Source organism: Oryctolagus cuniculus, chromosome 5, assembly GCF_051225735.1.
Source record: "Oryctolagus cuniculus isolate XC-2025 breed Fujian yellow rabbit chromosome 5, ASM5122573v1, whole genome shotgun sequence".
NCBI lineage: Eukaryota > Metazoa > Chordata > Mammalia > Lagomorpha > Leporidae > Oryctolagus > Oryctolagus cuniculus.
In genome coordinates this window covers 71,977,438-72,001,703 of record NC_142871.1, presented here as the reverse complement: position 1 = coordinate 72,001,703, position 24,266 = coordinate 71,977,438, and the positions used below count along the sequence as shown (strand labels likewise).

The 24,266-nt window shown below is 39.1% G+C and overlaps 1 protein-coding gene across 9 annotated transcripts in view; it reads right to left on the bottom strand.

Annotated features, from left to right (window-relative positions):
• Positions 1-3,866: 3,866 nt before the first annotated feature.
• The window catches only part of CCNC (cyclin C), a 32,558-nt gene continuing 12,158 nt past the window's right edge, over positions 3,867-24,266 (bottom strand). For 2 of the 9 annotated variants that reach the window (XM_017345299.4, XM_089332824.1), the window contains exons 6-12: positions 18,761-18,816; positions 15,865-15,900; positions 15,098-15,189; positions 14,438-14,505; positions 9,832-9,911; positions 7,838-7,956; positions 3,867-5,794 (exon numbers count right to left, since the gene is read on the bottom strand). In XM_017345299.4, coding sequence (XP_017200788.1) covers positions 5,743-5,794; positions 7,838-7,956; positions 9,832-9,911; positions 14,438-14,505; positions 15,098-15,189; positions 15,865-15,900; positions 18,761-18,816 — 503 coding nt within the window. In that variant the 3' untranslated portion in view covers positions 3,867-5,742. Of the gene's footprint in view, positions 5,795-7,837; positions 7,957-9,831; positions 9,912-14,237; positions 14,328-14,437; positions 14,506-15,097; positions 15,190-15,393; positions 15,469-15,864; positions 15,901-18,760; positions 18,817-24,266 lie in introns of all 9 variants that reach the window. The other 7 variants (XM_002714921.6, XM_089332823.1, XR_016233834.1 and 4 more) reach the window with 6 other exon arrangements.

Here is a 24,266-nt window from a genome sequence, read left to right as displayed (position 1 = left end):
CAGGAATTTCATCCAGGTATCCCATGTGGGAGCAGAGGTCCAAACACTTGGGCCATATTCTGCTGCTTTCTCAGGCATGTTAGCAGGGAGCTAGAGTAGAAGTTCAGCAGCCGGTACTCAAACTGATTTCCATACAGGATACTGGCATTGCAGGTGGCAGCTTAACCTGATGCCACACCACTGGCCCCCAGATTATATTTTTAAAGGCTACATATACTCTGTATTACTGCCATAATGGCTTAGAAGGAAGATATCCTGTTCAAAATGGCAACAATAAACAGCCTAATGGAAAGAGCCTGAATTAATCAAGTGTCTCCGTTCTTCACCTGCCTTATGATACTGGTTGGGTCTCTTGGATTCTGCAATAATATGCCCTTTTGCCATCTAGTATTTATATATTATAAAAATACTGGATAGAGGTAGGATCAGTGAGAAATTTTTTATTATTAAAGACAAATGAAAAACTGAATGCTTCTTTCAGGATCCAGTAAAAAAAAAAAAAGTGTTCAATGTTTATAAAGGCAGCAATTTATTAATACAAAAATATACTTTCCTGTGCTGTAAGTTTTTCCAGGAGTAAAGGAAAATAGAAAAGGAGAGAAATTTTAAGAAGGTATTAGAGTGGTAGAATCTGGTTGAAGTGTATCCAATTGGGGATAATAATAGTTCCTGCCTCACAGTACAGTTTTAGAGATTAAATCAGATAATACAAGTTAAAAAAACAATACTATGCTATTATTATTAATATTACTGTGTACAGTATCAATTTTCATTAACTGGCAATTGATATTTTGGGTTGGGTTGCTCTCTGTATTCACTTAGCATTCATGGGTAAAGAAGGCAGATTAAACTTCTCTCTAAACATCTGGAGGCAAGAATGGCAGTGAGACCCCTTAGAAAAAATAGGAAGATAAAATGAAACTCTGAATACTGAACCAGGAAGAGTTAGTTCTCTGTCCTCACATCTCCAAAAACTCTGACAGCCCAGCTTATGCCACCTAAAAAACTAAGATTCCTCTATGGAAAAACTGGCCATCCCCCCAAAAAAATCCTTCAGAAAATTATGTTGGGGATTTTGTTGGTCCTTTGCCTTTAGAAAGCCCATCATTGAAAAGTCCTACCCATGCAATGAAACTTTCCAATTAGCATTCTTTGTGTCTCTGAAATACAAAGGATCCTTAAGACAATTAAAAAGATTTTTAATTTCAAAGACCGTGGCTAAACCCAACAGAAAAAAAAAAAAAAAAACTTTGAGGAAACAGATTAATGCAAGGAACAAAGAAAAATTTTACACACAAAAAAACTAAATTAATATTCTAAGGTTGAGGAGAACACATTGCACTTTTAAACAAGAACAAGGTACTATTTAAAAGACTGATTTTCGGCTGGCACCGCAGCTCACTAGGCGAATCCTCCGCCTGCTTTCTAATCCCCTTCGGGGCACCCGATTCTGTCCCAATTGCTCCTCTTCCAGTCCAGCTCTCTGCTGTGGCCCGCGAGTGCAGTGGAGGATGGCCCAAGTCCTTGGGCCCTGCACCTGCATGGGAGACCAGGAGGAAGCACCTGGCTCCTGGCTTCGGATTGGCACAGCGCGCCAGCCGTAGTGACCATTTGGGGGGTGAACCAAAGGAAGGAAGACCTTTCTCTCTCTCTCTCTCACTAACTCTGCCTGTCAAAAAAAAAAAAAAAGACTGATTTTCTCTGTAAGTTGGTACCAGTATGGGAGAAATCATAGAAAGGTCCCAATGTGAACAATTCTATGAGGACAGTTGTGCTACTTGGCCTAGAGAGCAGTTAGGCCAGACCTAGAGAATGGGGAATAAATGAATGGCGACAAATGAGTCTGGAACAAATTAATAGAAAATACAAAGTAAATGCAACAAATTACATCTAAGGTAATTACTACTCCAGAAAGACAAGAATCTTTTAAAAGAAAGGAAATGTAATCATAATATACTGGAGAAAACATTATCTTTGCATATTTAATATATAATGAATACAAATTTAACTAAATGATAGAAGTCCTAGAACAGAATCAGGTTTTAGATAGAGAACAGATGTGTGAGAAAGCAAAATCTTTATCTTCCATAGAAGGAAATTAGTAGACAGTATTTACAATTGAAAAAAAGAGAGAGAGGGAGAGAGAAAGATGAGCAGAGGAAGAATATATACTGAAGTATTTGTAACTCAAATGCCCACATTTCAAGGACTGGAATCTGATCCAAGCTCTACCTCTTAATCTGTGATTAGGTAAATTACTTAACCCTTGTTTCCTCATCACTAAAATGAGGCTGACTTCATAAATGTGAAAGGCATACATCATACCTGGCACATAGAAAACACTCAAATAAATGCCATAATAAAAGCTTGTGTATTGGAAATGTGAAACAGTGGAGAAATGACTAAAAGTTGAAAGTGACTTTCTCTGGGAAATGGGAATGACATTTAAGGAGAATGGGACAGGGTCCTACCAGCCACTGTATGATTTTAAATTTTCTTACATTTAAAAAATTAAAAAGAAACAGGTAACATACATTTTAATAATGTTTTATTTAGTCCTATGTATCCAAAATATTATCATTTAAAACATGTAATCATTATAAACAAATTATTGAGTTTTACATTCTTTTGTATTATACTAAGTACTTAAAACCCAACACATATTTTTAAAATTACAGCACATCTCAACTCATACTAGCCACATTTTAAGTGTTCAAAATGGCCACAAGTGGCTAGTGACTATAATACTAGACAGTATAGCCAATGGTAATATTTGATTTTAAAAACAATATGTCTCATCAATGGCTGATAAATCCCAAGAAGACAACCAGCCACAGTGATATGCCTCCTGATGGAAGCTACCACTTTCTACAGTAGTCTACAAAAAAAAAAAAAAAAAAAAAAAAAAAAAAAAATCCTGAATCTGATCAAACTTTTTGATTCAATTACAAATTCACAGAAAATAAAAACATGGTAAGTGGTATGTCTAGAATGTAATCAGCTAAATCCAGATGGTGAAAAATTTTCAGTAGACAAGCAAAGTAAAAAGGGAAGCTTTTAAGAATGAGATAGAGGAATCTATGAATTTTAAGACTTTTGAATAGAAATATTTAATAATTCTTAATGTTTTATGCAGTATCTAGAAATCTGAACACTGAATATTTGACTAAGAAATTTACTTTTTACTAATTGTGTTTTACATACAATTAATACTTAAATAGTTTTTTGTTTTATAAAAAAAAACTTTGTTTCTTAGGAGTACATACTGAAATATTTATGCATGAAATGATGTCTGAGATTTCCTTCAAAATAATATGCAAGTAGGGGGAAGAAGGGTGGCAATTTAGAGGAAATTTAACTGGCTATTAATTGACAGGTATTGAGGTTGGGTGATGGGTTCATGGAGGTTCATTACAGTTTTAAGTTTTCCACAATAAGAAATAGAAAACAAAACTATGAGGTATATGTATTAATTTTAAAAGTAAAAATTATAAAGAAATATAGGTAAGCTTAAAGAAAAATTATGGTTAATGATTGTGACATAGAATTTACTCTGCCCACCCAACCCAATCACATTAATGCTTTCAGACCTGAGGAGAGCTTTTTCCTTATTTCTTATCCTACCATAAGCCTGAAGGCCCTACTTGTCATTGGTACTGACTTTATTCATTCTCCCTTTTCCAGATCATCTGACAGTCTCCCTAAGGAAGCAGGACACAATTTAAAGTCTGTTTATAAGCCATTTGAAATTACCCCCTTGACAAACTATTAGAAGGCTTTAATTTATACTTACCTAAAGGAAGACAGATTCTCAGAAAAATATCATAAGCAAATTCAAAAAGATAAATTCAAGACACTAGTCAATGTACCTGGAGAACTTACTTTTATTCTTGTACTTTTATACTAGGAAGTCACCATTTAATTTAATAAATCCATGTTCACAAATGATTTATAAAAACTTTAATCCTTAAATTGTACATCAATATCCTATGACTCCAAATTTTATTTAGCACTCTCCTTCAAGTCTGAATAAAATGATTAATTTATTAAGTTCCACAGACAACACAGTCCCACTGACATAACATTTAGTCTGAAGTCCTACTTAAGAAAAGCCAGTATCAAACTGGCCTGAAACCTGATTGTGTTCCTGGCTCAGGATACCTGTATTAAGTTTGTAAATCCACACTAACAGATAAAGTTAAACTAAGGTGTATATACTTTATAAAAACTTTTCACAGCAGAATAAAAATTAACATTAAAATTATACCAATTTTTCAACCTTATTAATTGTGTTTGATCCAATTAAGCTTTCAAAATGCCAGGTTAGCTGAATGAATTCCAAGTATCTTCATGTAGGGTCTTTTTTAAAAGTTTGCCCAGCATTTCAAATGGTTACAGAATTAATGTAACTTTTAAACTGCTAAAATATGGTATACATATAAGGAGACTTAAAAATTTCATGGAAAAATGGAATTAAAAGTTGGTCTTGGTGCAAGAAAATCTTTAAATCCATGCATAGTTATTTCATAAGATGCATTTTCCATACATTTTTTCAAGACCCCTCATATTGCACTTTTCTACTAGGCTGAGCTACTATACATTTTGAAATCAACAGGTACTTGATTAATTTCCCTGAAATTATACACATCATCACTAAAATCTTCCAGGATTTTGTAAGACATGATTCCTTAAGAGTTTTAAAGTTTAACTTATGAAGGGGAAAAAAACAACCTCACATATTGACTTTTTACTTCCTTTTTTGGTCCTTCAATGACCAAAGATAATTTTAAACACTTATGTTTTGTTTCCTAGCTTAATTTTTTTCTATTATCCAAATTAAGAAATATTGAACAAAACTTATTAATTTTGAAATGTCTGTCTACAGGTCCTCTTAGAACCTTTCCAAACTTTTATAACCAGGAGATTTTGATCAATTATATACTAGAATCAACTTAGGTAAGGAAAAACTTATTTTGCAAAAATAAAATCACTTCCAAGTATGCTTGACAGAAACAAGCTATTCATTTTCATTTGTGTTCCATTGAAGACATTACTGAAATCTGTCCAATGGTTTATTTCCAAGTGGTCCACTATGGAATTCTTCGGAATGTTTTAAGATTGGCTGTAGCTAGAGTTCTGACTTCCATTTGGACCCTGCTCTCCTTCACTGTTCAAATAGGGAAGAAAGAGATTTTTTACCAATTAAAAGATTCACTTAGTGATAGCCCACTAATGTTTTTAAAGTTCACTATTCTATGCACAACTCTATAAAGCAAAGCCATTTTAGTTGTAGGACACAGGTACAGAAAAATTAAAATCCAGAAGACTAACACTTGATTTTATGTTTTTATTCTTATGTAACACACCAAGCATTCTAGCAGTTAGTGTCTATATATACTCAAAAATTTAAATTAGGGTATGGGGTTTCATTGTTATTACAGGTATCACTCAACATAGAGATTATAGCTTCTTCTGAACAATTTTTTTATTAAAGCTTACATATAAAATCCTATTCCTACTATTTAGGAAAACCAAGAAATTATTCTTCAGAAAAAAAAAAAAAACCAACAAACTTGTTTTCCAAAGGCATAATGAAATCATATGTAAATACAGCAAACCTTTATAAATCAGAAAGAAATATGGCAATTTCCCAGAAATTGCTGAATGTTTAAAATAAATACAACTAAAACTGAAAGTACCAGTAACTGTGGCAACAGGGTTATTGCCTTATCTTGTCCACCATCATCTTGCAGCTTCAGGCCCTGCCACTAGTGGAGAATCACTCAGGGAATTTCTGTAAAAAATGCATCCAAAGGTAGCTGTTTCAATAACTGCCTTAAACAGCTCCTTGTATAAGTCGTTTTAATTTTTTCCCAAACTGTAACATTAACTAATCAGTATCAGTCCACAAATCTATCTTAACATTAAGAGGAGACTTCAAAAAGTTTATGGAAAATAGGATTAAAAGATTAAAAAAAAAACTTGATTTCCTAGTATAAATTCCATCAAGTTCGAGACATTTTTATAAGCAGAAACACCAAAAATGTAATCCAACCCCAAAGAACTGAGGGTTTTGGGAATTTAACCATGCTAACATAGTTTTTTTGGTTTTTGTTACATTACCACCTGAAGAATGGGTGCTCTTTGAAAACTGTTCTAATATCAGGAAATAAAAAGTCAGTAGGAACCTTATCACTGTAAGGTGGATGCCTATGATTTCCCTCCAAAAGGCCCTTGTTTGGTGAGAAGAATGAGCAAGAACATTGTTATAATGGGAAAAGACTGATTAAAGACTCCTACTAAAGCTTTGGCTAATTTTTTCAAAACACTCTTATAATGAGGAGATGTTATCATTCTTTGACCTTCTAGAAAGTCAACAAGCAAAAAACTATGGTTATGACCTTTGTTCTTGACTTGGTCACTTTTGCTTTGACTGAACCACTTCTACTCTACCTCTTGGTAGCCATTATTCTTTGTTTTCAGGGTCATACTGTATATATATATGTTTCACTTCCTGTTATAGTTCTTCAAATAAATGCCTTGAGATCTTGATCCTATTTTTTAAAAATTCCCATTAAAAGCTCTGCTTTAGTCTGCAGCTGATCCAGGCAGAACAGTTTTGGTACCTCTTGAGCACAAAATTTGCTCGACATTAATTTTTCAGTAAGAATTGTGTAAGCTAAGCCAACTGAGGTGTCTGGAGTGGTGGCTATTGTTTCTATTGTTAACTGTTGGTCCAATTCAATTAGGGCACAATGTGATTAATTTTCTTCTTGTACATGGATATAAATGATCTGCCATCACTGTGCGCTTCATCTTCAAGTTTCATCCCTTATTAAAATAAGTTATACATTTGTACACTGCTTACTTCTTTGAGGCACTAACCCCATAAAATTCTCATAAGGTTTCAATGATTTCACCATTCCTCCACCCAAGCTTTACTATCAATTTGATGTTTTTTTCTTGCTTCAATTGTAGAATTCATGTTGTTCTAATAGGGGCTCTTTTCAAATTGGTGTCTTATCCTTCTTAGTATCTCAAATAAGATCCTGTTCAAACTTGTAATAAGTTAGTATAAGTTTATTTTGGTGCAAAAAATTTTGCATAATTTTTTATAATATGCACTTTCCATGAACTTTTTGAAGATCCCTCCTATATGACTTAGTTAATTTTCCAGAAAAATGATTAAGATGGGTAGCATTTCCTTATTTTCCACCTGACCTGTTTTCCCTACCTCAAATGATCTGATTTATGGTGAAGGCTGAGAACCACTGAAGTAAATGAACAAATCTTATTTAAAACAATAACCAAAAAAAAAAAAAAAATTCTTAGCACAGGTGTTCCACTTTACAGAAAATTATGGTACAGTGTCTATGGATCTTAGTGTTACTCAAAAACCAAAATTCTTTCCAATATCAGATCATTCAATGAGATTTTTAAAAGCCATTATGATGATTTATAAAACAGGGTAATAGCTAGTAATGGTAAGTGGGCGGTGCAGGAAGATAGCACAAGATAATTGAAATGAAACTGCTCCATAACTATCCCTGAATTTCATATGAACTTGCCTAATTCTGTTCCATTTAAACTTATATATAGTATGTGGCCATATGTTGAGGGATACCTGTAATAGACCTCCATCGTGTTAGATAAAGTTACTAACAGATGATCAATTTAATGTATTTTTACAAGATATTTTCAATCAAGTCACAAATTTAAAAAATTTGCATGAATCATGAAGTTTCTGTAGAAATTTTAAGATACAAAACAACATAATCAAAGAAAAATATGAGTATGATATGTGATTAAATGAAACTAATAAAAGTTTACAAAGTACCTGTTTGGAGGTGGTTTTGGTTTCGGCATCTTACTAAGAATTGTTGCCATCTCTTTCCTCTCATCAAAATTCTTCCACTGTTCATATAATTTTAAAATAACCCTGATAATTTCCAAAATCTAGAAGAAAGTATTTGAAAAATTCTCAGTGGTAAAAACAACCAATATTTCGTATACAAAGAACAAACACCACATTCTAGACATCCTTAAAAACCAGAAAAAGGGGCTGGCGCCGCGGCTCACTAGGCTAATCTTCCGCCTTGCAGCAACGGCACACCAGGTTCTAGTCCTGGTCGGGGCGCCGGATTCTGTCCCGGTTGCTCCTCTTCCAGGCCAGCTCTCTGCTATGGCCTGGGAGTGCAGTGGAGGATGGCCCAAGTACTTGGGCCCTGCACCCCATGAGAGACCAGGAGAAGCACCTGGCTCCTGGCTTCAGATCAGCGCGGTGCGCCGGCCACGGCGGCCATTGGAGGGTGAACCAACAGCAAAGGAAGACCTTTCTCTCTCTCTCTCTCTCTCTCTCTCTCACTGTCCACTCTGCCTGTCCAAAAAACAAACAAACAAACAAAAACAAAAAAACAAAACAAAACAAAAACAACAACAAAAAAAACACACCCAGAAAAAGGACATGAGGTATCTGTCCTTAACTACTCAGGTTAGATTAGATAATCTTGATAAACATGAAAGCAGTAGTTTTCACTATGTTACTACCTAGGCTTTTCCTCCTAGCCTTTCATCTTTCTGCATGTATAAAAAGTTCATGTGTGGATTTCAAAATTTCTTCTGTACCTAAATACCTTACCTTTAAACTCCATTTTTAAAAAAATATTTTTTTATTTACTTGAAAGACAGAGACAGGTCCCATCTAATGGTTCACTCCTCAGCTGCCTGCAATGGCTGGGGCTGAATCAAGCTGAAGTAGGGAGATAAGAACTCAATCCTGATCTTCCATGGGAAGGCAGGAACTCAATTACTTGAACCACCACTGCTGCCTCCCATGGTCTGCATTAGTAGGAAGCTGGAGTTAGGAGCCAGAGCCAAGAAATAAACTCAAGCATTCCAATGTGGAACACAGCATCTTAACTGCTAGGATAAATGCCCATTCCCTAATTCCACTTTTCTGTGAACTCTTGGAAGTATCTTGTCTGCCTTATCTATCACTATAGTTGGATTCCTTCTATCAGCTGACATCTTAGCCTGGGAAAGCAGTAGAAGATGGCTCAAGTCCTTGGGTCCCTGCACCCATGTGGGAGACCCAGAAGAAGGTCCTGACGCCAGGCTTTGGACTGGCTCAGCTCCAACTGTTGCAGCCATTTAGGGAATAAACCAGTGGATGGAAGACCACTCTCTGCCTGTCCCTCTGTAACTCTGCCTTTCAAATAAATAAATTTTAAATAAATAAATAAATAAAGGTTCTAATCATGAAGGAATTACCACTATACACCATATTCCTCTAAGAACAATTTTAGCAATTTAATGGGAGGTAGTATGTTGTATTAACTCTCTGTTAAGTATTCTTTATCTAAGTTAATGTGTTCAAAAACTGGGAGCTACAAATCTGTCATATATAGTTTTCCAATGAGCTCTTTCTTCTCCACCAAAGTAGATGTAATGGATTAATTTTAATGTTTTCAAAATTTGAGTAGAAAAGATAGAAAATAGGGTAGAAACCACACTGCCAGGAAACAGACTTCTAACAATAGTATTTAGTGATCACTAGGTAGCTTTTAATACAATCCTAGATGTTAGAGGCTATGTCGCAACGAATTAACAAAAAGTTTATGATTCTGTTGAACTGAAAGCTAAAAAAAGAAAATTATGTATCTTAAATAGTCAACATCAGATCTTCCCATCAACATGTTTTTTGATATTTTTAACCAATAATCTTCAGAGCCTTTTGGACATCATGAGATTTTGGGCTCATGATAAGTAAATATGACATGTGTTTTTAAAATACTCAAGCTTATATTCCACTTAGGGAAGTTTAAAGAATACCTTTTCCATATCCACAGAAAGTTCAGCAAACCACTGTCTGGCATCTTTCTGCTGCACGACACAGGCTACATGAAGGCAAGCTGGAAAGAAAAAATGACAGATAATTGCCCATGGTTAACTGAAAATACGGACTACATGGTCTTAGAACTAAAGCTAAGATTTTTCATGTATAAATTTCAGATTAAATTTCCAACATTATTAAAAAAATTATGTAGCTACATATAACAGTTGTCACTGGCCACCTCATCAATTTAACATAGATACAGTGCAGGTGCCCTGGGCAAGCATGTTAGGGAAACAAAATCCAATGAGGAGATTAGAATAAGGAAATCATCCCAGAACAGTGATACAAAACAGGAAACTGCATTCCTAAGTCAGTGTGACAAAACAAAAAAGGCCCAAGAAACAACAAAGCAAAACAAAACTGCCAGGCAAACAATATGCTGACACTGATAAGTTTCAACAATGTTGATAGCATTCTGATAGTTCAATGAAAAGCAGTATTACCTCTACTTTTTAAGTTATTAGCAAATGATCAATTATGTGATGACTGAGCACACTGGTATAGAATTCAGTGTTGTAATCAAATAGAGGTTAGAAAAAATATAATACATTGTATGTAATTATATATATTATATATAATCTAAATTAACAAAAATAGGAAAAGAACCCAAAGGACAATCTACATCATGAAATTTTTCCTAAAATAATTCCCTCTGCCTAACCTGAATACCCTGATCCCATGCATCCCAGCTTACAAGTTCTATTTCCTGGTCTGACTACCCACATGACTTTGCTAACAATGACATTCTAGGCAATCAACCACCCAAATATGAACTGACATACTAGTTACCCCAAGTCAAATGAAGTTATACAGTAAGCTTTAGGTTTAGAAGGGATGAAAGGCCAAAGGACTGAAATGATAACAAGTAATTAAAATACAAGGACATACACAGAAAAGAGAGACGGCATCCTAAACCCAGACTGAGGCAATATTTGGAAATTGGGGCTGGTATCATTTAAGAGGTGATATCTGAGCCAAGTCTAACAAAATTGAGAATGAGAAGAGAGAATGGCATGTACATAAATGTTAAAAAGAGGCTACAGAATTTATCCAGCTATTGGGATACACTTTTTTGATTTTAAAAAGTTCATTCTGGGGCCAGTGCTGTGGCATAGCGGGTTAAGCTACCACCTGCAGTGCTGGCATCCCATATGGGCACCAGTTCAAGTCCCGGCTGCTCCACTTCCCATCCAGCTCCCTGCTAATGGCCTGGGAAAGCAGTGGAAGATGGCCCAAGTACTTTTTTTTTTCCTCCAAGGGCCAAGAATTTATTAAGAGGTCATCTAGAAGGCAAGCCCTCTGACAAAGCACAGAAGCCACCCCATGCAGTGTGATCAGGCTCAGGCCACCTCTCCATCTCAGGTGGAGGATGAGGCAGGAGGCAGCCTGCACTTGGGCTTTCAGAAGTGGCCACTAAGTATGGCTCACAGGGTGGACTCACTTTGGAAGTACATTCAGCCTGCACTGCTGGGAGGTTCCAGAGGATGCTCTAGCCTGCCAGGTAGCCACTAGCCACCTCATCCAGGGAGAGGGGTGAACACCCAGGGCCCCTCCAGGCAGCAGGGACCCAGGAGGAAAAGGGGCCTGGGACCTCATCAGGGAAACAGCCTGAAGAAAAGGAGGAGACAGCTATCTGGGTTCCCATGACAAAGTGCAATGGGGCCAGCCCCTGCAACCCCACATTGTGCGTCCAAGATATGGTCCCATCTCGGAGTCCTGCACTTGAGGCCCTGCACCCACATGGGAAATTCAGAAGCTTCTGCCTCCTACCTTCAGACTGGCCCAGCTCCAACTGCTGTGGCCATCTGGGGAGTAAACCAGCAGACAGAAGATCTCTGACTCTCCCTCTCCCTCTCACTGTATCTCAGCTTTTCAAATAAATAAATAAATCTTTAAAAAAAAAATCACAAGAAATTTTTAAAAAGTTCATTCTAGCTCAGGGTTTTTCCTCAATCGTGGCACCAGTGACATTCCAGGTCATATAATTTTGAGACTGTTGTGCACTATAAGATGATTAGCAGCATCCCGGCTTCAACCTACTACATGTCAGTGTGGGGAGCAACTCGGACTAGACTAAGTTACTGGAATTAAGACTTATTCTATGCATCTGCTCTCCCACAATATGGCGCTGGGAGAGGAGAAAACAGCTTCTACACAGCTGCCTCCAGTTCAACCAATAAACAGCAGGACCTGCTCCTGATTGGAGGAGAGCAGCGTTCTCGGCGTGTGGGTAGCAGAGTTGGGATTGGTGGAAGAGGACTATAAAGGAGGAGAGAGACAACATGCACCAGGAACATCTAAGAGGAACATCTGAGGGAACACCTGTGCAGGCCCCGAGAGAGCCGGCTGGCGGTGTGCCGCTCCCCCGCGGAAGTGGGGAAAGTGGCTAGGGGGAACTGCCCTTCCACGGAGGTGGAAGGGTCGGTAGCCAACCCGGGAAGAACCAGCAGCAAACCCGGGGAGGGCCGAGCAGACCAAAGAACAGCGCAGGGTCCTGTGTCGTTCCTCCACGAAGAGGGGGAGCGACAGTCAGTAGCATCCCACCCAAGTTGTAACAACTAAAACCACCTCCAAACATTTTCAAATATCCTTGGGGGGGTGGGGGGCCTCTGAGAACTACTAGAGGCCAAGCTCAACAGTATGGAGGATCGATTGGCTCTATCGTGGAGGCCAATTAGCCAGTTTAGGAGACTACTGTGGTAAACCAATAGAAATAAGATGGTTATGAGATTACAAAAGAAACACAATTGAAAAGAAGGTATTAGTAAATAACCAGATATAAGTATTGAGGGAGACTAAAAAGCCTAATTGCAAAGTTTCTTACTAAGGTTACAAATGACATAAGGTTACAAATTAATCCTATTCACCAAGCAAGCAAAGTTAATATATTAAAAGGAGGACCATGAGTGGGCACTTAGCCTAGTGGTTCAGAAAATGGTTAAGATGCTTATACCCCATCTGTGTGTACCTGCATTCAGTACCCAGCTCTGGCTTCTGTTTCCAGCTTTCTGCTAATGCAGAACCTGGGAGACAGCAATGATAGATCAACTAACTGGGATATGATAGATCAACCATACACATGGGAGATCTGGACTGAATTCCCAGCACATTCCTAGCCAGTGTGAGCATTTGAGGGCTGAACCAGTGGATGGAAGTACTCCTTTCTCTCTCTGCCTCTCAAATAAATAAATATTGTTTTAAATAAATAAATAAAAGAAGTATATTTTGGAGCAAGAGCACAAACTTATTCCTCATCATGAATTTCAGGTAACGGTAAGTCAACTGAGTTTTGTAAAAGATAAATCTAGGAGCCAGTACCGTGGGCACAACAGGTTAAACTGCCACCTACATCCCATGTGAGCTCTGGCTACAGTCCCAGCTGTTCCACTCATGATACAACTCCCTGCTAATGGCTCTGGTAAAGCAGCAAAAGATGGCTTGAACACTTGGGTCCGTGCCACCCATATGGGAGACCCAGATGGAGTTCCAGGCTCCTGGCTTTTGCCTGGACCAGTCCTGGCTATTGCGGTCATGTGGGGAGTGACTTAGCAGATGGAAGATACCTCTCTCTCTCCCCACCTCTCTCTATAACTCTGCCTTTCAAATAAATAAATAAATCTAATAGATATAAAGAACTGATCTAGAGCAAGATCTTGGCAACCAAAGAAATGTAAATGTTTCAACTCAGAAGAGATAGTAGAAGCCAGGGAGTACATAAATAGCAGGGATTGCAAAGACAAGGCACAAGTCCTGTTGTCCCCTCCCTCTCACCCATGCAAATCCCAGAATTCCTTCTCACTAAACTCAGATGCCATTTCAAAAACCTTCCAAATCCAGTGCTTTCACAGAGCCCCCAGTACTAAAGACATGTACATATAACCTATTTGTCACTGCAAGTGAATAATTGAAAAAAAAAAGAGAAATTATGAAAAATAAGTTTGGACTGATAAAATAATAGGGGGAAAAATTGGAGGACAGAATTATGGAGATCAATAAAAGAAGGGAAAGAAAACAGAAACTAAGTGCCTAGGATACATCAAGCATTACTTGGTGCACTGTAAACTCATTTAATTCTTGAAATGAATGAGTCCCTTGGAATTGTTAGAATATTCCTCATTTTACAATTAAGGAAATAAATTCAGGAAAGTTAATATTCCCACATTCATAAAAGAAGCAAAATTTAAATCTAGGACTATCTTACACTAAAGACAGTTTTCTTATCCATTACTGTACTGCCTTACACAGACAGTAGAATTGGCTCAGTTATTATAAACAAACAAAAATGATCTATTTAGATACCAATTAAAATTATCTTAAATGATTTTGGAAAAAAAAAACTTACCAAAAAAGGGGGGTGGGGGAACAATAATCCTGATTTGTGACAGTTGCAGCTCATATTATTGAAAGTTCACATGCAAGGATTAGTCTATTACTTCATGGAACATAAAAACATAAAGTACAATAGAGTGAAATTTATTTTAGGATGACCTAAATAGATTTAGAATAATGTAACTAATAAAAAAGTATAACACATTTACATACCTAAAGCTATCATGAAAGGAGGATACAGTAGACAAAGATCCGTTCTGTAGGTATCATTCACTATCCTCCTATAGAAATTTAAATCACAGTATTACTGAAAGCAGAACTACTTCTTCCAACTGTACATCTCTTCCCAAAGAAAGCCAACTTTCCCATCTTTGTACACAAATATTTCCTTATTATATTACTGAAATACAGCTATAAAGGCAAAAACATCGAGGTGAATGTGACATAACTAAACATATTAATGAATATAAAATTCACATTAATGAATATATTTAAAATTTAAAAACTTCACAAGAAATCCTAAGTATACTTTTCTATTTTTTTAAAAATTAGGAAATTAGAAAAAAGTCAAGAATTAACTATGAATTTATATGTTGAATATTATCAAAAAGTATTCTGATTATGTAAAAAATAACTCCATTCTCAATTTTCATGTCGTCTGTCACACAAAATCAAATTTTATTAGGTATATTTATGAAACAGATACTTTAAGATGCTTATTGTTAGCATTTATACCACTGTAGTTACTAAAATTCAAAAGCAAATATTTTGCTGAACATAAAATATGCTGGGACAGTAGTTTAACAATTTTAAAAATACTTGGCCTATCTTGCTAATAACATATTATACTATAAATAACTCTGTTCTCATTACCATGCAAGGGGAAGCAACATGTCTTCTTGGCCCATGTCCTGCACATACTGGAGCAAAGGTCTATAAGGATGATACACTATCAAGCAACAATCCTAGAAACAGTTTAAAAAATGTGTATGTATAAAAACAGATATATTACAATACAGAAATATTATCATTATCCCACAGATTTCTAACTGTATTTCAAAATGAATTTCTCTAACTCATAATTGCTTCCCTGTTAGTCTCTTAAGCAAGCAGTATGGCAGCCCTAAGCTCTCCTGTAATAGTGAAGCAGTGCTCTCTCTGGAATATACCTTGGTAAATCGGCTGGCAGTCAGTCAGCATCCATTCATTGCCTGAGAGACTCAAAGTGTCACATCTGCAACACACTGAAACCTCTAATTAGCCTATAGTTCATAATTCTCAGCTGGAGGAGAACTCTGCCCCAGAAAGATCTATCATTAAATAACACCACACATATACACAAATTGTGCACATAATTTACAGTGGTTTAATATCCTGACTTGTTGGCTAGTAATCCTTTTATTATGGTTACTTACTATAGAACAGAAACATTTCCCATCCTAAGTAGGATATAGTAATTATTTTACAGGCTGCAGGGAGGATATAGGTGATATTACTAGGCTACCGTGATTTCACTACCACACATCACATGGGTAGTTTTAAAATGTACCTCCCTACAAATCATTTTATTAAGTAATTTCCAAATTCATAAAATTTGAAAAGAGTAGTTTTACTCTATAAATCATATGAAATACACTTACCATTAGTTCTAAAAGATAGAATTCACATTCTAATATCTGTTAAAAAAATCAAATGTCAATGTGAAGCCTAATAAAATAAGCCTGCTTACTCTAAAGTAACAATTTATAGACATTATACTAATTTAGCACACATTTTCACTAATAGTTTTAAATCAATAAGCAAAGTAGCTTATAATAGAATGAACATATAATATAAAACTACTTATTATTATATAACATGTACAGTTATGATTGAAGCATTTTAATCTTTATAAGAATTCTTACGAGGCTGCCACTGTGGCATACTGGGCTAAGCCTCTGCCTGCTGTGCCAGCTTCCTATATAGGTGCCGGTTCTAGTCCTGGGTGCTCCTCTTCTGATCCAGCTCTCTGCTATGGTCTAGAAAAGCAGTAGAGGATGGCACAAGTACTTGGGCTCCTGTACCCATGTGGGAGACTCGCAAGAAACTCCTGGCTCCTAGCTTCCCATCAGCTCAGCTCCAGCCACTGCAGCCACTTGGGGAGTGAACCAGTAAAGACCTTTCTCTCTGTCTCTCCCTCTGTCTGTAACTCTACCTCTTAAATAAATAAAATTAAAGGGGCCAGCGCTGTGGCACCGTGGGTTAAAGCCCTGGCCTGAAGTGCCGGCATCCTACATGGGCGCTGGTTCTAGTCCCGGCTGCTCCTCTTCTGATCCAGCTCTCTGCTATGGCCTGGGGAAGCAGTAGAAGATGGCTCAAGAGCTTGGGCCCTGCACCCACGTGGGAGACTGAGAAGCTCCTGGCTCCTGGCTTTGGATCGGCTCAGCTCCGGCCGTTGCGGCCTTCTGGGGAGTGAACCAGCAGATGGAAGACCTCTATCTCTGTCTCTACCTCTCTCTGTAGCTCCGTATTTCAAATAAATAAAAATAAATCTTAAAAAAAAAAATGCTTACTACTAGTATTTACTTAAAACACCCTGCCAGGCCAGTATTGTGGAATAGTAGGTAAAACCACCACCTGCGGTGCTGGCATTCCATACGGGCACCAGTTCAAGTACCAGCTGTTCCACTTCAATCCAGCTCCCTGCTAATGTTCCTGGGAACGCAGTGCAAGATGGCCCAAGTCCTTGGGCCCCTGCACCTAGGTGGAAAACCTAGAAGAGGCTTCTAGCTCCTGGCTTCAGATTGGCCCAGCTCCAGTGATTGTGGCCATTTTGGGAGTAAATCAGCAGATAGAAGGCCTCTCTCTCTCTCTCTGCCTCTCTGTTACTCTGCCTTTCAAATAAATAAATACTTAAAAAAAAAAAACACACACTGGTAGAAGTTCAGATTTTTCCAATATTCTTTCTATTGAATGAATCCAAAATAACGTTTCTTCTACTTAATAAAAAAATTCACAATTTAAGGTGAATGAAAAAGTCCCTTGTAGGGTGGATAAAGGACATAGTTATTGAGATATCAACAGCAGTCTGTAAAGTAATGTAAATTTTAAAAAAATATGTACTTTATTGAAGGCAGAGTTGGGGAGGTGGGTCTTCATCCGCTTGTTTACTCACTAGATGGCTGTAATGGTCGGAGCTGCATTGATCCGAAGCCAGGAGCTAGGAGCGTCTTCCAGGTCTCCCACGTGGGTGCAGGGACCCGAGGACTTAGGCCATCTTCTATTGATTTCCCAAGCCATAGCAGACAGCTGGATCAGAAATGGAGCAGCCGGGGCTTGAACCAGTGCCCATATGGGATGCCAGCACTGCAGGTGGCAGCTTTACCTGCTATGCTACAGCGCTGGTCCCAAATAATGTAATTTTTAAAATATGGTTTTGTTTTTGTTTTTGTTTTTTTTTTTTTACAGGCAGAGTGGACAGTGAGAGAGAGAGACAGAGAGAAAGGTCTTCCTTTTGCCGTTGGTTCACCCTCCAATGGCCGCTGCAGCCGGCGCACCGCGCTGATCCGATGGCAGGAGCCAGGTGCTTCTCCTGGTCTCCCATGGGGTGCAGGGCCCCAGCACTTGGGCCATCCTCCACTGCACTCCCTGGCCACAGCAGAGGGCTGGCCTGGAAGAGGGGCAACCGGGACAGAATCCGGCGCCCCAACCGGGACTAGAACCCGGTGTGCCGGCGCCGCTAGGCGGAGGATTAGCCTAGTGAGCCGCGGCGCCGGCCAAAATATGGTTTTTATACTGTTTCATTATAGCAATTCTGAAATCCAGCTGCAAAATTAATATCATCAGGAAGCCTGCAGAAAATAGCAATGCCAAGACCCTAAGCCTCAAAATTTTGATTTGTTTCCAGTGTGATTTAATGAACACCAGGGTTGATAACCCACTATTAGGAAGTATTTAAAAAATAGTAATAATAAACAAAAAATAATAAATAGGATAAGCTACTGAACTTTAATTTAGAATAATATCTATAATCTTACAGTACTTGAAAGTGCCATTCTTGTTGTTGTTTTTTTTTTTTTTTTTTTTTTTTTTTGGACAGGCAGAGTGGACAGTGAGAGAGAGAGACAGAGAGAAAGGTCTTCCTTTGCCGTTGGTTCACCCTCCAATGGCCGCCGCTGCCGGCGCGCTGCGGCCGGCGCACCACGCTGATCCGATGGCAGGAGCCAGGAGCCAGGTGCTTTTCCTGGTCTCCCATGGGGTGCAGGGCCCAAGCACCTCGGCCATCCTCCCCTGCACTCCCGGGCCACAGCAGAGGACTGGCCTGGAAGAGGGGCAACCGGGTCAGAATCCGGCGCCCCGACCGGGACTAGAACCCGGTGTGCCGGCGCCGCTAGGCGGAGGATTAGCCTAGTGAGCCGCGGCGCCGGCCTTGAAAGTGCCATTCTAAGATACTATTAGATTTGTTCTAATATAAAATCAAACTGGTTTATACCTACATATATAACTTTGACAAGTGATTTATATAACTTTGACAAGTGACTTATACAATGTACTTACATGATTCATCCTATAAGGAAATTCCTTTGGAAAGGCATATGAAAATCTAGTTTTTACTGTAAAACAAAAATAAAAACAAAAAATTTAATCTTAGAAAAATGGTAACTGAATTAAACCAAAATTCCTTTAACTTACAGAGAATATTACACAGTAGGGCTAGATTAGTTTCAGTAAGAAGCTTGGCAATGCTTAGGGACCCATGTTTTGTTTGTTTTCATGGTAAATTACAGACTGGGTGGGAGGAAGCTGTCTATACTATATTTTAGAGAACTTCAACTTTATATTTAATATATTAAGAAAGGGTTCTGCTGCTTAAAAAATAAAAAGACTAGAAAAAAATCATTGTCTTTTTATCATCCCTAAGCTCTTTCCAGCTCTAGTATGGAATTGTATTCTGTATTGATTTAGCTTAGAAGGAACACAGGGGTTGAATATGTGTTTACAAATATACATATTTGTAAATATGCATATGAAATATTAGGGGCTACACCAAAATATGCTAACTGATTAGCTGTGGTAGTTAGGACTTTTTTTTTTTTTACTTATTTGCAACTTCTAAACTTTTTATAATGGTTAGATATTTATATATCAAAAATATTATTTTGGGGCTGGCACCGTGGCGCACTAGGTTAATCCTCCGCCTGTGGTGCTGGCATCCTATATGGGCGCCAGGTTCTAGTCCCGGCTGCTCCTCTTCTAGTCCCGCTCTCCGCTGTGGCTTGGGAAAGCAGTGGAGGATGGCCCAGGTGCTTGGGCCCCTGCACCTGCGTGTGAGACCAGGAAGAAGCACCTGGCTCCCGGCTTCAGACTGGCGCAGCTCCAGCCATTGCGGCGATTTGGGGGAGTGCACCAATGGAAGGAAGACCTTTCTGTCTCTCTGTCTGTAACTCTACCTGTCAAATAAATAAATAAAATCTTTTTAAAAAAAAAAAAGTTGTTTTAATAAAAGCATTTATCTATGTGGCAACTGTCTCCAGTACTTTTTTGCTATATACCACCAAACCACACACACAGTTACTACATGTTAAACACTAACTAATTATCAACCCACTATGACACACAATGCTTAATTAAATCAAGTAATTATTCACAGGTTCTAGAAGATCTGTTTTGTGATCCATCCCTTTGCACAAAGTCCAAATGATCTCACTAAGCTTAAAAGGAATTCTGTTTATTCTGTATACTGCATTTTCAAAAAGATTTATTTTCTAAATTGAGTACTCTACAGTTAATTTAGAAAGGTAACAATCCACCAAGATTTGAAATCTGGAATCATTTATACTTGCCATTAGGAAATGTATACTGAATTTAGTTAATTTTGAAAAGGTACCCATTAAAGTTTCTGAATTTTACAATTCCCTTTTAATCGAACTGTAAGGCATGCCAAGTAAAACAGATTCTTACATAATGATAGACAATAAACAAGGTAAAATTATCTTGGTATATAATACATTCCTAATACCTCTACTGAGATTAGATTTACCTGATACTGCCAACTTCTCTCCTATTCCATGCTAAAACTACTCTGGGGCTGGCAGTGTGGTGCAACGGGTTAAGCTGCTGCTTGGGACTCTGGCATCCCTTGCCTGGTTGAAATCCTTGCTGCTTTGTTTCCAATCCAGCTCCTTATTAATGCACTTGAGAAGACAGCAGACAATGGCTCAAATACTTAGGCCCTGCTTTCCAGGTGCACCAGCCAGCATCCCATATGAGTGCCAGTTCAAGTCAGTTACTCCACACTTCCAATCCAGCATCCTGCAATGAAAGCCCAAGAGCTTGGGCTTTGCCACCCATGTGGGAAACCCAGATGGAGTTTCTGGCTCCTGGCTTTTGTGGGTTCCAGTGCCAACCATACTGCCTTTGGAAAGTGAACCAGCAGATCGAAGATTTTTCTGTGTCTCTCATTCCGCCTTTAAAATACATAAAATATTTTTAAAAAGATTTTTTTTAGATCTTCCATCTGCTGGTTCACTCCCCAAATAGCTGCAACAACCAGAGCTGGTCTGATCTGATGCCAGGAGCCAGGAGCTTCTTCCAGGTCTCCCATGTGAGCAGGGGCCCAAGCACTTGGGCCATCTTCTACTGCTTTCCCAGGCCATAGCAAAGAGCTGGATCAGAAGTGGAGCAGCTGTGACTTGAACCAGCATCCATATGGGATGCCAGCACAGCAGGCAGTGGCTACAGCACTGGCTAAAATAAACAAACCTTTAAAAAAATAAAAACCAAAATATTCTCTGTAACTGTTATGACACTTATTTTTTGCTGTATTAATAGTTTTATAAACATATCTTATTTTCTTGTCCTTAAATTTCTTGTGTGTACGTCGGTACCCAGCACTGCATCCTGCAAAGCGTTTTCCAGTAACAGTGATGTTGTTGATGATAATTGTTACTAAAGCTTGCTTATATGTACAACCTTATGTCCCTTCAAAATCCAAATGTGAAGCTCTCACCCTCAGTATCTCACGATATGACTGCAACTGAAGTCATAAGACCTTTAAAGAGGTAATAAAGGGGCCGGCATTGTGAGGCAGTTGGTAAAGCCACTGCCTGAAATGCTGGCATCCCATATGAGTGCTGGTTTGTGTCCTAGTTGCCCCACATCTGATCCACCTCCCTGTTAATGGCCTGGAAAATGTATGGGAGGAGAGCTCAAGTGTTTGGGCCCCTGCCACTCATGTGGGAGACCCAAAGGAAGCTGCGGGATTCAGCCTGGCCCAATAAAACTGGCTGTTGTGGCCACCTGGGGAGTAATCCATTTAGGGAATAACCAGTGGATGAAAGATTTCTTTTTCTCTGTCTCTCACTCTCTCTATATGTCACTCTACCTTTCAAATAAATAAATTAAAAAAAAATTAAATGGGTGCAGGTGTTATGACACAGTGGATTAAGCTAAGGCTTGGGATGCCTGAATCCCAGATCAGAGTGTCAATTCAAGTCTCAGCTACTCTGTTTTGGATCCAGCTTCCTCCTGGGAGGCAGCAGATGATGGCTTAAGTGTTTGGGCCCCTGCCACCAACATGAGAGACCCAGATGGACTTCCTGGCTCCTAGCTTTGGCCTAGCACAGCCCTAGCTGTTGAGCAAACTAGTGGATGGAAGATCTCTCTTTGTCTCTCTTCCTTTCAGGTAGATGAAAAGAAATAAACAGTTAAAAAAAATAAAAGTTACAAGTCATAATGATGCAGTCTGACTCTTTAATACTACTGTGCCTATATGAAAAGCAAGACACACCACAGGGGCATGTACATAGAAAAAAGACCATGTGAGAACACAGCCAGAAGATGGCTATCTGCAAGCTAAGAAGAGAAGCTTCAGGAGAAAACCAAACTGACCAACACCTTGATCTTGAACTTCTTGCCTCCAGAACTATGAGACAGTCAATTTCTTTTTTTTTTTTTTCTTTTAAAGATGAATTTATTTACTTGAAAGGCAGAGTTAGAGAGAGAGTCTTCCATCCACTGGTCCACTCCCCAAATGGCTGCAACGTCAGAGCTGGGCCAGTCCAAAGCCAGGAGCCTGGAGCTTCTTCCAGGTTTCTCCTCCGCTGCTCCCAGGCCATAGCAGAGAGCTGGATTAGAAGTGGAGCCAGGACTCAGACTGGCTCCCATAGTGGATGCCAGCACTGCAGATGGCAGCTTTATCTGCCACACCACAGTGCCGGCCCCAGAAATCAATTTCTGTTGTTTAAGCCACCCAGTCTGCAGAACTTTGTTTTGATAGCCCTAGCAAAGCATATGCTAAGCAAGGAGCTGTTCTAAGAGCTTTACAGATATTAACTCATTTGATCCTCATAAGAACCCTGCAATAGATATTAAAGTCCTCATCTGCAAGAGGAGGCACAGAGAGGATAAGTAGGTTGCTTAATTTATCACGAAGAAAGCACTGGAGCTAAAATTTGAAATTCAAGCAGTCTGGGCCTACATAGCATACTATAACATTTATTGAGTAAATAAAATAGCCAACTACTGGGCCATGTATTTCAGTCTAGCAATTAAGATGCCCACTTCCACAACCAAGCACCTGGGTTCAATACCCAGCTCCAGCTTCTTCTTTTTTTTTTTTTTAAAGATTTTATTATTTATTTATTTGAGAGTAGAGTTACAGTGAGAGGGAGAGACAGAAAGAAAGGACTTTCTTCCATTGATTCACTCCCCAGATGGCCACAACGGCCAGAGCTGTGCCGATCCAAGCCAGGAGCCAGAAGCTTCTTCCGAGTCTCCCACGTGGGTGCAGGGGCCCGAGGACTTGGGCCATCTTCTACTGCTTCCCCAGGCCATAGCAGAGAGCTGGATTAGAAGAGGAGCAGCTGGGACTAGAACTGGTGTCCACGTAGAATTCCAGTGCTGCAGGCAGAGGATTAACTGCACCAAGGCGCCAGCCCCCAGCTCCAGCTTCTGACTCCAGCTTCCCACTAACACAGGCCCTGGGAGGCAGTGGTGAAGGTTGAAAGAATTAGATTCCTGACATCCACATGGGAGATCTGAATGGAGTTCCCAACTCGCTTTGGCCTGGCTCAATTCTGGCCACTGCAGGCACTGTGGAAGTAAACTGGTAGATGGGAGCACATGATCTCTCTCTTTTTTTCTATCCTCAAATAAATTGCAAAAACTAAAACATTTTTTTAAATAGCCTAAGATTTTTCTATTTGTTGGTAACCAAACCTCTGATGAAGATATTTTTAAGACTCTGCACGAAAATGTAATGAAATAAACCTTGGTAATAGGTACCTTACATAAAATATATATATGTGTGTGGGAGTATGTTTATGCTTCTGTGCATATATATATATATACACACACACACTTTCCAAAGAGTTTAGGGCCTGTGGCGCCAGCACCCCAGGTTCTAGTCCCAGTTGGGGCGCCAGATTCTGTCCTGATTGCTCCTCTTCCAGTCCAGCTCTCTGCTGTGGCCCAGGAAGGCAGTGGAGGATGGCCCAAGTCCTTGGGCCCTGCACCCACATGGGAGACCAGGAGGAAGCACCTGGCTCCTGGCTTTGGATCGGCACAGCGCACCGGCCATAGTGGCCATTTGGTGGGTGAACCAAAGGAAGGAAGACCTTTCTCTCTCTCTCTCACACTGTCCACTCTGTCAAAAAAAAAAAAAAAAAAAAAAAAAAAAGAGGGGGTAGGCTGGCACCGTGGTTCAATAGGCTAATCCTCTGCCAGTGGCGCTAGCACACAGGGTTCTAGTCCCGGTTGGAGCGCTGGATTCTGTCCCGGTTGCTCCTCTTCCAGTCTAGCTCTCTGCTGTGGCCTGGGAAGGCAGTGGAGGATGGCCCAGGTCCTTGGGCCCTGCACCCACATGGGAGACCAGGAAGAAGCACCTGGCTCCTGGCTTCGGATCAGCGTGGTGTGCCGGCCACAGCGGCCATTAGAAAGTGAACCAATGGAAAAAGGAAGACCTTTCTCTCTGTCTCTCTCTCACTGTCCACTGTCTGTCAAAATAAATAAATAAATATAAAAATAAAAAAAAAGAGGAGGTAAAGAAACTTGGCTCAAGGCT